At 38.3% G+C, this 13232-nt stretch overlaps 1 protein-coding gene across 4 annotated transcripts in view; it reads right to left on the reverse strand.

Annotated features, from left to right (window-relative positions):
* Positions 1-13232, reverse strand: part of KIFAP3 (kinesin associated protein 3) — a 70240-nt gene that overhangs the window by 19283 nt on the left and 37725 nt on the right. For all 4 annotated transcript variants that reach the window (XM_032998604.2, XM_032998603.2, XM_032998606.2 and 1 more), the window contains exons 18-19: positions 4794-4983; positions 384-483 (exon numbers count right to left, since the gene is read on the reverse strand). In XM_032998604.2, the coding sequence (XP_032854495.1) occupies positions 384-483; positions 4794-4983 (290 nt within the window). The remainder of the gene's footprint in view (positions 1-383; positions 484-4793; positions 4984-13232) is intronic.

Here is a 13232-nt window from a genome sequence, read left to right on the forward strand (position 1 = left end):
GCAGCTGAGAAATTTATTTTTAACAATTTTAACAACTGGAAGCAAAAGTCTTCTAGGTAATTGGCATCTCAAGCCTCTCCTTAGATATTTCCCAACAAGAATGAATAGTATTTGAGTATTTGTCATAACATGCAGTTAGTTGTGTGTTCTAGTTTCACTTTTCTATTTTACAGGCTTTTGGGAAGCTAGGATTTATTACAACACATATGTTAATATGTTAAAAGAAACATGTAATTCAGAGACAGATTAGAACTGCTTTTTCAGTGTAAACCATTCCCAGTGCCATGAGTGTAAAAAGTGTTGAACGCTACAACTGAAGCTCTGTAGAGAAACTTGGATAGCCATTGCTGGATTACATGCATTCATTACAAACAGCAATTTACCTGCTAGAGAAGGGATGCTGCCCAACGAGGTCTCCATTCTGAAGATGATAATCACCGAAGAAATCCGGACTCACCGCTCCATCGGGGGCTATTAGGCCATCTATAAAACCAAGAAAGATACTGTGACAAGCATGACTTCAGGGAAAGCAGGCAACACAACCTGTGCTGGTTTATCTTCAGAATTTATTAGCAACTTGCAATACATCTGGGAGAAGTGTCAAGCAACAATAGGACCAAAAACCAGCAACTTCAATTACAAAAGCGCCTTACTGGGACTCCAAGTAGCTCAGCCTACTGCCCTGAAAAGAGCTGAACTTAAGAAATATTCCCTTACCGCTTCCTTCTCAGGCCTGTAAAGGTTATATCAAGACCCATCTTGTCTGCCCCATCACAAAACTGAGCCCAGAGAAAAGATAATGAGACAGGTCAAACATTAATCTGGGCCAGCAGCATAGGTCTTAGTTGTTCAGACTCTACCCTTCACCACTGTGTCTCTTACAACTGATTAAGAAAAACAGGAAAGCAACTTCAAACTTATTTCTTTCATCTCCCCCATATTTTAATGTCTTCTAGCTATTTCCTAAAAGGGTGGTCTTTTCACATATCCTCTCAAGAACATAGACTACAGTTTTTGTTTGCTTTCTTTATATTAAAACACTGGCATATGAAGATGCAGACATTTGTAAAGCCAGTAGTACCCTTAAAGGCTTCAGTCTCTGCTCACTTTATAAGGAAGATAAGAAAAGCAGGGGCTAACTTCTTCCCTCTGTTAAATCCAGAGTTAATTCCCATCAGTGTAAATCCAGAGTGTCTTTGAAGTAAAGTCAGTGAACTGACCCCAGCAGAATGAGAGCTCAGCTTAACTCTTTCCTGTTCCCATTCACAAAACACATTTCTTGTTAATATTAAGGGCACAGTTCTTACTTGTTAATTAGTATTAGGCTCTAATCAGATAAAATGAGCTATTTCATTAAAACAGACCCTACATCAGTTCATCTCCATTACTGTATGGAAACGATCCCAGACTTGTAGTGCAGAAATCATCCCAATAAAAACAGGGCAAAAACAGGTACATTCAGACTGATACTTTAATAGCTTAACAGAGGCAGGAGGGAGAGAGAGATTCCTAACGACTAGGAAGTTACAAATGCCATTCCACTTTAAAGAAAGAAAGATAAGATCCAGGGAGACACAGGCCACTTAGCTTAACCTCTGTGGTTTCAAAACTACTAAAACTGCCTGTGCAGGAAGCAGTGGAAAGTTACTTACAGACACAAGGGCTTAGAGATGACGATTCAGGCATTCAAACAAATCTCCCTGTGCTTTATGAATTTACCTGATGTTTTTTTGAAGATAATATAGTGACAAATGATAAAAGGAATAGAATTGACACATCTAGGTTTCTAACAGACATTTGATGAGGTGCTATGGAGATTCATTTAGAAGATAATACTTCATGGGAAAGTGACTGAATACAACCCAACAGATTGTAAATGAAAAATGCTAGCCATGATCAGACTACATTTTAGCAGCGTAAGATAGCTGTACATGGCTATATTCTAATTGTATACATGTGTATACAGTATGTGAAAGAGTATTACTTGACAAGCAAGCAATCTGGCACAGATCGATATTACTGTCTTTCAGCATGTTCAGTGAGACACAAGTCTCCTGTGATATCACATGGATGTAAAGCAACCAAAGAAAAGGAAGGAAAGTTGAAATTACTATTATTAACACTTGTACCTATCTCACCAACTATTCTTTATTTTTCACAGAAGCGAGGGGACACATTAGCATTTTTATACCCACAGCACTTCAGATCAAAACCAATCAATTTAAGTGACTATGTATTTTAAACAGCCAGGTTTGGTTATAACGTATTTGAAAGGAGAGAGACTTAATAATATCTATCTTTATATTAACAAAGCAAACACTACATTTTAACTCCGAGGCTAGAGCTACCACTACTTAAAGTGTCTTCAATCAAGAGTGCTAACATTGAAACCATAGCAGTCAGACTTATGGCTCACATGAATTTACAGGAAAATGAAAGCACATGGGTAGTATCGGCTGCATATAATGTGATTACACAGTTAAAGGACATCTGTTGTTATGTATATTTCAACATAAATTAGGGTTATGTACTTTCAGAACAAGAGAGACACCAAGCTCATGAAGATAACTTCAGAGATTCTATCAAGTTTTTCATGTAGGTTTAAATTTCTATGCAAGAGAGATGTTGGCCTATCATTGCAATAAGGAACTCGTCATCAGTGAACTCAAGAACTATTATGGCTGAGGAGGGACTTGTACTGAGTGTCAGCCATCAGTGCAGGTCATTCCTAAAGTTATCAAATTGAAATACAAGCATTTAATTTCTGACTGCACAAAGATTTGTGTTTTTGTTATTTTTTGATTAACGCTCTGTCCGTCAGAAACCCAAGTGCCTACTACAAATGGCACAATAATCCATAGCCTTTTCAAAGGAATATTATGTCCCCTCTGGCCACATCTCAAAAGTATAAATCTAGCAGACTTCAGAAGCACACCATTACTGGCACTTGTCAGAAAGAACCTGATAAGTGAATCTGTATTTTGAATATAATCACCTACTTATATCTTTAAAAACAAAAGCACTTTTCAAACATCTGCAGAACATATCACTGGAAATCTGCCTCTCCTTCCTGGTCAAATATCAATTCCAACACAAAAATCTTTGTTCAAATAACATTAAACCTGTAACATAAATGATTAGAAGCCAGGAAATTCAGTGTTACTGTTGCCACTCCATCTCTAGCTCACACTACTAGGAAAAGAAACGGCCTTATGAAATAAGCAAAGGTTTATTATTAAGACCCATAAAGGGGAGGCTACAGCAGGCATGCTGGCACATCCTTAAGAAGCTTGAAGGAGACTTGATCTAATAAAAGACCCTGGTACTGTACAGAGTACTGGCTTACAGTGCTTAACTTGTAGATCTAGTAGACCAAGATAAAGCTACAGGATTGAAAAGGGAAAAAACATACCACTAAAAAGGCAAGTTAATATGGCTGACATATGTAATCAAAAGTAAAAGAAGAAGAATCCTTAACTTCTGATATCCTTTGAGAATAATTTTTGAAATGCTACTGAGTTCTTGCACAATTATTTTCTCACAGCAACTACAAGTACAGCTTATGGGTTTTGGTGGTTTTGTTTTTCTTATTACTATTCCTGCAAATTCATCCAGAGTCATAGAGTTCTGTGACTCATGCTTCATAGCAAAGGACTGGACACTTATGTGGAAAATAAAAAAACCCACAATCTCAAACCCAGCAATTAAAAAAAAAAAAAAAAATCCATGCGCACAGAGTCATCCAGGAGTTTAAAAAGGATATAAAACCACAAGTTTAAGAGAATAAGCCAACTCCTAGTTATGAGAAGTTATGAAGACATTTATCCGGTGGGCAAATTACTTCATGATTGTCTCCTGCAGAGTTTTTTTGTATCTTCCTCTGAAACAGCTGGCAATATTGGACTAGATACATCAGTGTCTTAATCCAATATGGCAACTTCTATTTTCTTAGTAACTACAAAATCTTTATGGAAGGAGAGGCAGAGCAAATTCCAGTTGAGATCCCTCAGAACTGTGCCACTTTGCACTACTAATAGGACAAAGCAAAATGATGAGAAATGCCTTTTTTCTTTAGAAAAAGTATTAGGGTTTATTTGAAATAAGAACATGGCTCTTGTCAGTAATTTGGGGGCTTAACTAACTTCTTCAAATTGTCAAGTAATAAAACTTCTTCACATGAACAAAAAAAAAAAAAAACAAAAAAAAAAAAAAAATCATTCACACACTCCCCTAGAGATACAACAGCAAAAATCATACAAATAAATCAGATGAAAGTCACAGAATGATTGTCTCTGCTAAGGAACCTAAAAGTTTGACTGAAGTCTTGCATCAAGACATGCAATAAAAATTCTATTTCAGAACTAACACAGGAGGGAAACCAAAATTCAACATCAAATCCCACAGCTGTGAGTTTAACAGGGATGAGAAAAGGTTTGTTTGCAAAGGAAATAAGCTACAAACACAAGAAATAGGTGTGAAGAACAAGGCTGGGCCACCTTTATTCAAATCCATCTTCAGGCTCCATCAGCTCTCAGACAGTCTATTCATATTTCTGAAGACCTGTGAAACTTCCTAAGATGATGGATATACAGTACTCAATCCATCATTAACATCCTAACCAGGACAAGCCCAAACCCTGGCTAGCGTGTATCAGTGCTGCTCCCAGTGACACAAAAGGGTAACTGTCCCTCTGGTTTGAGTCAGCAGATTCTCCTTACAGCCCCAGGTCAAGCTTCTGTGCCAAACACAGAGGTAGCAATCTCAGTCCTGAATACTAATATATGCTGCCTTACCTGCATTGTAGTAGAGGTCAGGTCTTTCCAGAATATCCCCTTCATGGATGTAGGGCTCAATACGATCATCACCATACAGATACTGCTCACTGTCATCCATCTGCCGACTCTCCACCATCTCCAGCCACTGAGAGTTGTGCCATCGAAATTTCTCACTCTGGATTTTCTTAGCCCATTCCTCATCATATTCCTGTTAAAAATGACCATGCAATATTTTAGGGTGAGGCATAGACAAAGCTGTTCGGTTTAACGGGCAATGGCAGAGGAATTTAGTGTCAGTAAAAGATGTAAATTCCAGTGTCCAGTGACTTAAATCCTCTATTCAGTTTACTGAGTACTTTGAGCAAACAGGGGAATGATTTTGCAAGCACTAGGCATTATTCTGGTTTTGCACATGCAGCAGTACAATCTTCCCTTCATGGTTTGTAACTTTACACCACCCAGAAAAAATTCCTGCTTTGAGCAGGGAAGTTCTATCATCACAGTCTCCTCATTTCATTTATCAAGAGCCAATTACTGCCTATTTTCAGGGGCCAAATACCATGTATATTTTCATTAAATAAGCATTCACTAGGACAACTAGTTACTAGAAAATACAACCAAAAAGGTTGTGAGAAAACAAATAAATCTTTGTTTCATGAGCTCCAATAAGACAGGATTTAATTTTCAACTTCTTGTCAAATTTTATAATGGCTTTCCATGTTTAATACTGAATACCCCAAAAATGGTACACAACATTTGTAATAAAGAAGATATGGAAATCCAAAATACAAAACTAAAATCTGAGAGGAACTTCTCCGTAAAGCTCAGGAAAACAGGATATAGGTTCCAGACACTATGGAAATAAAATCTAGGCATGAAATTTCAATCTGGATTACAGCCTAATTGCACTCAAGTGATGTGATATTCAATATAAAATAGCATCAGAAAGCAATGACATAGCCTATGTCACTGCAATCAGCTGTTCAGAAGGCTCTTCTAAACAGACTAGATTACGTGGGCTGTTGATTACCACTGAGAGAACACAGACCTGTGGATAACACTCAAGTTTCTCAATATTACTGGAAAGATAGGGCACAGCTAACTATAGGAAACTCATCAACATATGAAATCTGCAGATGTTAACAATTTGGGAAGATTCACAAATAACACAACATGGTTCGGACTTTTTTAATCAAAGCATTGTGAACAAGAATAACATTCATAACCAAAGTGTTTCTACTTGTGGGAGGAAACATCCTCAGTGACACAGGTCCCGCTTCCCTGTCTTCTAACCTCACTGCAAAGAACAGAAAAATTGAAAATAATTTCTTCGCTCTCGCATTGGTTAACATATGACCTAGACAGACTTTGTCCTTGGAGATCTAGCTGGAGTAGTTTATGGTTTTTTAAATCTGTTTTACTTAGCCCTGAAGGGGATAAAGAGCATTCACAGAATTAGTGACAATGCATTGGCTGCGGAAGTGATGATTTCTTAAAACTGCTCCAGATAGACATGCAGGTAGATCCGTCTATAACCAGAGAACAAAAAATAGAAGTGAACACAGAATAAGTTGGCTTAGTAGCTCAGGTTAAACTTCTGAAACCCCTATAGACTGAACTTGAGCTATTAAACTGACAATATTCAACCTGCCTCGTCTTCACTTCTATTAACTTGACTGAAGTAACCCACTCTCTACCCTGTGCCTTTTCCACCCTTCTGACTCGTCTGTAACAGAGAAACCAGCTGGCCCTGTCATCCTGGCAAAGGTTTCTCTGACATCACTAACTAGTATCTAGAGCATCCAAGATTTCAGGGGGAATCATGTCGCATTGTGCAACCACAAGCCCTTATTCTATGGCAGTGGGTTTTTATACTTTGTTTTACTTGGAGAAATGGCAAGTTTTTTTCTGAGTACCTGCAGATCTGGGGCTCTCAGTCTGTGGCATTATTCTAAATTGCTCCAATTCCACCTCTGATCAACACTAATTACTAGACCTTTCTAATTCCCCTCCACACCAGCCTGGCACACGAGAGGTCCTGTTCAAGACCTGGTCTCCTGTATAACTTCCATACACAGAGAAGGTATCACCTGTGGGATCTACAGACATTCTCAGTGCCTAGTGGCCTCAAGCAAAATTCCAGGTTTCTGTCAGCCATCCAGTAATGCAGCAACCTTGGGGAAGGAGATAGAAAAAACAAAACGCACAAGACCCCGAAAAACACACACACACCCCCCATGCCTCCTACTGTTTGGAAAAAGAACATCTGATATTTCTGCCTCTTGATCTTTCCCCCCACTTCCACTCTTGATTAAAAGGTTAGAAATAACAGTGCAAAACAAGAGTTTCCCTGGAAGAAGCAAGCTCGTCACTAAGATGTATAAAATGACCCATAAAAAAAAAAAAAAAAAAAGAAAGGGCATGACTTTCAATGATGACATCTGACCAGCATCTTGGAAACATGTCCTTTGCTGCATCTGTCAGAACTAAACTGTGGGCTATCTATTACGTCAGCCTCCAGCAGTTGTGAACGACTTACTTTACAGAAACACCTTGTAACTTCCAGAAATCATACTGCAATCTTAAGAAAACTATTCCCAGAAATAATGATTGCAAAGAAGTGGGAGAAAATAAACAAATTTAACAAACAGCAAATTAGACTAATCTGTAGGAAAGCTGAATCCCTTTTACATTACCTTGTTTATCTTTAAAAGTTCTCAAAAGAAGAAAGGCCAGCAACTAAAGTACGTAATTGACATTTACCATAAATGCACTTTGAAAACATTTTAATCTTCCCAAAGTTACAACCCGAAATTAATCCCACTTGCCCAACATTACTGTTCCATTCCACACCACTGTCTGAACATGCTGAATGTCTGTCAAATAGACATGAAGTTCTCATATACTTTTAAAAATAAGTATCAGTTCATGTTTCTCAGATCCTAAGTGATTTCTTCTTTAGACAATGACGACAGGGCAGAATATCCCTATGTATTCAACATTTCTCATCCTATATTAAGAGACTTAAAACTCCCCGGTATTTTACCTCAATCATACATCTAAATTTTAGAAAACAGGATTAGCAACTGGACAGCAAATCAGCAGCTGTAAGATTGAGCATATCCGCTCAGTCTGCTCAACATTACTTAAAAATCACAAATTAACCATTAAAGCAGTTTGGCTTCTTTGTTACATTTGTACCTTGCACTTCACTATGAATGAGCAACAAGAACAAAGAAGTGACCATACTAGAATCCCATCAATAATCAGTGTTGCCAAGAGTTTCAGTTTGAAAGCAATCTTAGAAAAGGGTAATTTGCAATAATCTAGAACAATTTACATAACCTCAGCACAAAAAAGTTCATTTAAGTACTGCTAGATCAGGAATATGTCTGTAGATTTTCCACAGAAATGTGCAGAAACACCACTGAGTAAATGATTAATGGAATAACATCAGAATGGAATAAAAGCTGTAAATGCAGGACTGCAGCCAAAAGGCAGAAAGAAATGAAATTAAAGTTTAGAACAAAACAATTCCCTAAAACACAGCAAGTCTTCCAGTAATTATATTTTGAGCTATTAAAAGCTTTTTCTGTGTGTGTGTGTGGTTTTGGTTGGGTTTTGTTTTTGTTTTTTAAATATATGAATCACACCTCCTTTACTAAGGAATTCCTGCAAAAATTAAACCAGAAAACTAAACATCATGGAGACACAAACATAGCTTTGTACCCACCAATCCTTTTAAATGTTAAGCTACTAGAAAAGCAGCGGGTGGGGGAACGAGAAGAAGGTGGACAGAATGTCCAACCCCCAGCGAGTGTCCCCCTCCCCAAATATTGCATGTTCAGAAACATAAAAGGAGGAATCCTGAAGGTTAATTTTATTCTCTTTGGAGCTCCCTGACATCACTGTTTTTAACATTCGGTTTCCATAAATCCAAAGTGTCATAGAAGATGTATGGCTCAACTCTCCGAGGAATGTGCCATCCTTTTTGAAGTTCTACTTCCAACTTTGTTTACTACTGAACCATTGAAATATTATGAAGCGTTAACTGGCCTATTATCAGAGCGTGCCTGTTCCCTATCAGGGGTCCCCTTTGTCACTGGCTTCCGTCACACCTTGTATCTGATTAACACACTATAGGATAACATAGAGCTACACAGATCTGCTTTGTGTTCTCTCGCAGCTGATGAAAAACAGATTTTTCCTTTTCACTTTAATGTGGTTGCCCTTTAATTGGGTCTGTAATAGGGTTCATTTGATGTGATTCCTCATACGAAAACTAAAACTTCTATACAGTAAGTATGCTCATTATGTTCAAGGCTGTACTTGGTGATATGTTACATTCTTCATTATTTCACCATCCCTAAAAGACACAGTTTACATAAAAGGTTAAATTAACCACTTATTAAGAAAGAAAAAATTTATCTTGTCTAGCTATCCAAAAGTTAGGCATGTCATCTGAACTATGTGCCTCTATAAACCAAGGAGAGAAACAGATGTTATGGATCACCTTCTGCAGGTGTCTATAACACCTACATTAGGGTAAGTGCCACCAGAGGGCAATTCATTCACAGGCCAACAAAATCCTTCTTCCACTTACATCTGTGCAATCCAGAGTCACTTCTTCACAATCAGGTTCATCACTAAGTGTAATGTGATGGAAAGCTAATAGAAACCTGTGATATGAAACTAATGGCAATGCAGAAGAGTAAACATTCATGCCCCCTAAATTTTGGTGCCTACATAAAATGCACACCATCCACAGGATTGCTATATTCTCAATAGCTAAGAGAAAGAAACTTTGGAGGAGTATAAGATATCTCATTCGCAAGCTACTGTGAAAGTAAGAAGTCAGTGGTTTAGCTCACCTTCCCAGTCTTAAAACTCCAAAGAGCAAGCACCAATGCTAGAAGAAAATCTGTCTGAGATAAACCTATCAGGACACGCCTGCTCCATGTGAAGACAAAACCACTCTAATGCTGCCTGCAGTGTGGTTATTCTTTTAGACCAAGTAGAGCCTTTCCTGTTTGGTGCGTGCTCTTTTCCACAAAAAGCTACCAGCACCAAAGCAGACTGATTGCACATTTAACAACGCAGAAGTTGATCAGTGAAAACATATGTCAACAGTTGAGCCTGCAGCCCCACACCCTAGCTACTCTTTTGGCCACCCCACTGTATTCACGATTGTTAGAGGACAACAGGGGAACAAGAGACACCACAGAAAGGGGGAGTCTTGACAAGTGAAGGGAGAACCTTTTTCCTGGAGTGACTACAGCACTCTTCATGGAAAGAGGACACCAAGCTGGAGTCAAAGGTTATCTGTTTTCAGAGTGTGCTGCCTATTCAAATAAAGCCCACACCAAATCCCTGTGGTCTGCTCTTCCTTGATTCTAAGTGAGCTGGCCAACATCTTGCACAGCTGGCCCCAAATCCCAGAGCACTGAGGGTTCGTAGCACATTCCTGCTTCTTATGTGAAATTCCAGCATTCCCAACATGGAGGATTTGTGTCAGGGCACTTAGCTAACATGGAAAGATGCAAACCGGCCATTAACACGGCTTTACGTATGAGGCAAATGTATTTGGCATGCATTACAAATATCTGGGGGAAAGAATTAGACCTGGAAAAACACCTTAGGCATGAGACCCTTCTAAATCACACAGACCGTGCTGTAGCTATCTAGAAGATTTTTACTTCTGCATGATGCATAATGATCCGCTCTTGATCATGAGAGAAACAAGATGGTACAGCAGGCCTGGATTCAAAGGTGTAAAAGAAGAGGGAAATGGGGGGAAATGGTGGGGTGGAGGAGCACAGAGTACACAGTTCAAGAATTTGGTTATAGTTAATTAAATATCCTTTGAATAAAATGAGGAAAATCACTTAAACTGCAATAAGACTGAGCTAGAAGCAGAAAAAGAATGAGAAACCTGAGAGATTAATAACCCCTTTAGCTCTTGATAATATTGTCTGCAGTGAACAGAGTAAAACCATCTCGAATAAACTGACATTTCTTTCCACAAGCTTTGAGTTGCAGGTGTCCAGACTTCTGAGGCAGAGAAAAAGGGAACTTCATTTGCATGAGACTGCTACACCAGCTGTTGATTCCAGGCTTTCAGCTGAGCCATGAGACCTGTCCCACTTTAGGTGTACAAGTACACTGAACTAGTTGCTTCGTGTCAAGGCTCGGCACATGACACGAAGCTGAAGCATTCCTGAATTATCAACGCAGACTTTCCTTTGACAAAAGGGCTATCTTGCATCTCCCAGTGCAAAGCTGAGCCTCCCCAGTACATACTATGCTAAAGCAGCACATCTGTTTCAGTTCATCAATGGCAGAGTCCAGCCAAGCTATATTAAACAAATCATCACTAGCGTAACATTTCCATAATTTCTGTGACAATTACTTTACTACAGAAAGCATATCTCCCCTAAGGCTTATAAGGCATCTGATCTTCTGCAGTGTTATTTCAATCACACTATATAGAGCTTATTGATGAGTGAAAGAAGCATTTGTCTCCCTGAGAAGAAATTACTTTCAAATCTCCATTCTCCAACATTTAGTTTCTGATTTCCATCATCAGAGGAACTAATCCTGTCAGCATGTATGGAACAAGATGACTGAAAACTTAAGCTTTTCTTGTGGATTTAGCACAGATAAGCAGTTTCACCAATCTTAGAGACTATGCCTGTTCAGACACCTTAGAAGGCACTGGTTGTGTAAAACTGCCACACAACCAAACACCTCAGTGTTTACAGGCTGTTTTACCGTATCCTCCGAGCTGAATGGCAAGACACACATCAAGATCTGAAGTTGTAATAACTTAAGTTTCCTATTTTCTCTCATCACCATCTACTATGTGCTACCTTTTTTGCCTGTGATTTTTGGTACTAGGAGACAAAGTGCAACCAGTTTACAACATGGCCAAGAAAGCAATCAATTAGTGGTTGTCTGTTTTCCAGAAAAGAAGACATATTATGCTTCCTGTTCCTCACAGTGGCACGGTGTTAGCTGTGGTTTGTGCGATTTACAGCCCAACAGCTAGATGATAAAGCTAAAAATTACTTTTGTGGAAAGGGAACACTCCCAACTTACCAGTGAACACCATTCTAAGTGTGCCACTGCTCCACAACCAAAGGAAAACAAAAATTTACCACCCTACAAACTACTCTCAGCATGTGCTCAGTATCTTCTCCCCTACTCCCACAATAACAGCAGTACCAGATCATTTCCTCCCTTTTATTCTTCCTCAATGCCCAAGAAGTCCTGTTCAGTGCTTCTTGCAAGTTCAGAAGCCTTTCCCATCCATCCCACTCCTCATTTACTCATGGCTAGCAAAGATTATTACTTCTTAGGAAGAAAAAAAAAAGTCAAGTACATCATCCTTAAATGTCAATATTGAATATGAAGCTATGTCTTAATGTATTTATTCTTCTAGATTCTATAAATGTTGCTTAATAATATTACTAACATAATTTTTCAGTAACTAGATACTACTTTGCACCATATTGTAGAGCTCCCCCATGTGAACAAATTAATGCCTGAGACACTTGGAAACTGCACTGGCCCCAAGCTAGAAAGCACTTGGATTGTCCAGCCACACCCAGAAGACAAAAATCTTTCTACTGTTTCCACTGGAGATGTCCCTGGAAATAATTTATCTTGTTAAGCTGAACATATAACGCCCATCAAAAATAAGTACTAAGTGCAAATTCATCTTAGTTGAAATCTTGCCCTTAATGTCAATGGCAACTCTGCCATTAACTAGTGGAGCACAATTTTCATTCCATACCTCCACGAAACAAAACCAGAGATAGATAAAAAGAATTCCAACACAGAAAATGTTATGTCATTTTACTTCTTTTTTTTAGATGAATATTGAATTAGAAGGCATTACTAACAAGTATAACGGAAAAAGACTGTAGTATTGTAGTATTGTGCAGCCTACGTTAGGTCTTATGCTATATTAAACCTTTCAGAGAACAAGCTGCAATACATATAATTCAATTAAACAAGAAACTAAGTAGATGATAGGAAAAGCATTAAGGTAGTCAAAGACACTACTCAACTCATAGTTAAGTTCTCTTTGGCTATAAGATTTAATTTCATGATAGCTACTCTACATTCAAAAGGACATACAGTCTGTACAACCCTAAAACACTACAAAATGCTGAAATTTCTTTCTGTCAATAGAAGTCAATTCAATTAAACAGCCCAAAAGGAATTTTAACAGTGAAATGCAACTTTTAAGTGTAATCAGTTTCACAGTGTCTTTACTTCACATGAAGAACACCCTAGAAAATATTAATGCTTCTGGAGTCGATGTACCCTAGAAACAGATTCTACATGATGTAAGAGCTGATAAAACAATAGCATTCCATAATATAGTATTCTTTCTTTTTTCAAAGTTAGCAGTTTAATGCAAAACAACTGTCCCAAAAGTTTATTGTGATC

The sequence above is a fragment of the Tyto alba genome, unplaced genomic scaffold, assembly GCF_018691265.1.
Source record: "Tyto alba isolate M040663 unplaced genomic scaffold, T.alba_DEE_v4.0 Super-Scaffold_1000006, whole genome shotgun sequence".
Taxonomy (NCBI): Eukaryota; Metazoa; Chordata; class Aves; order Strigiformes; family Tytonidae; genus Tyto; species Tyto alba.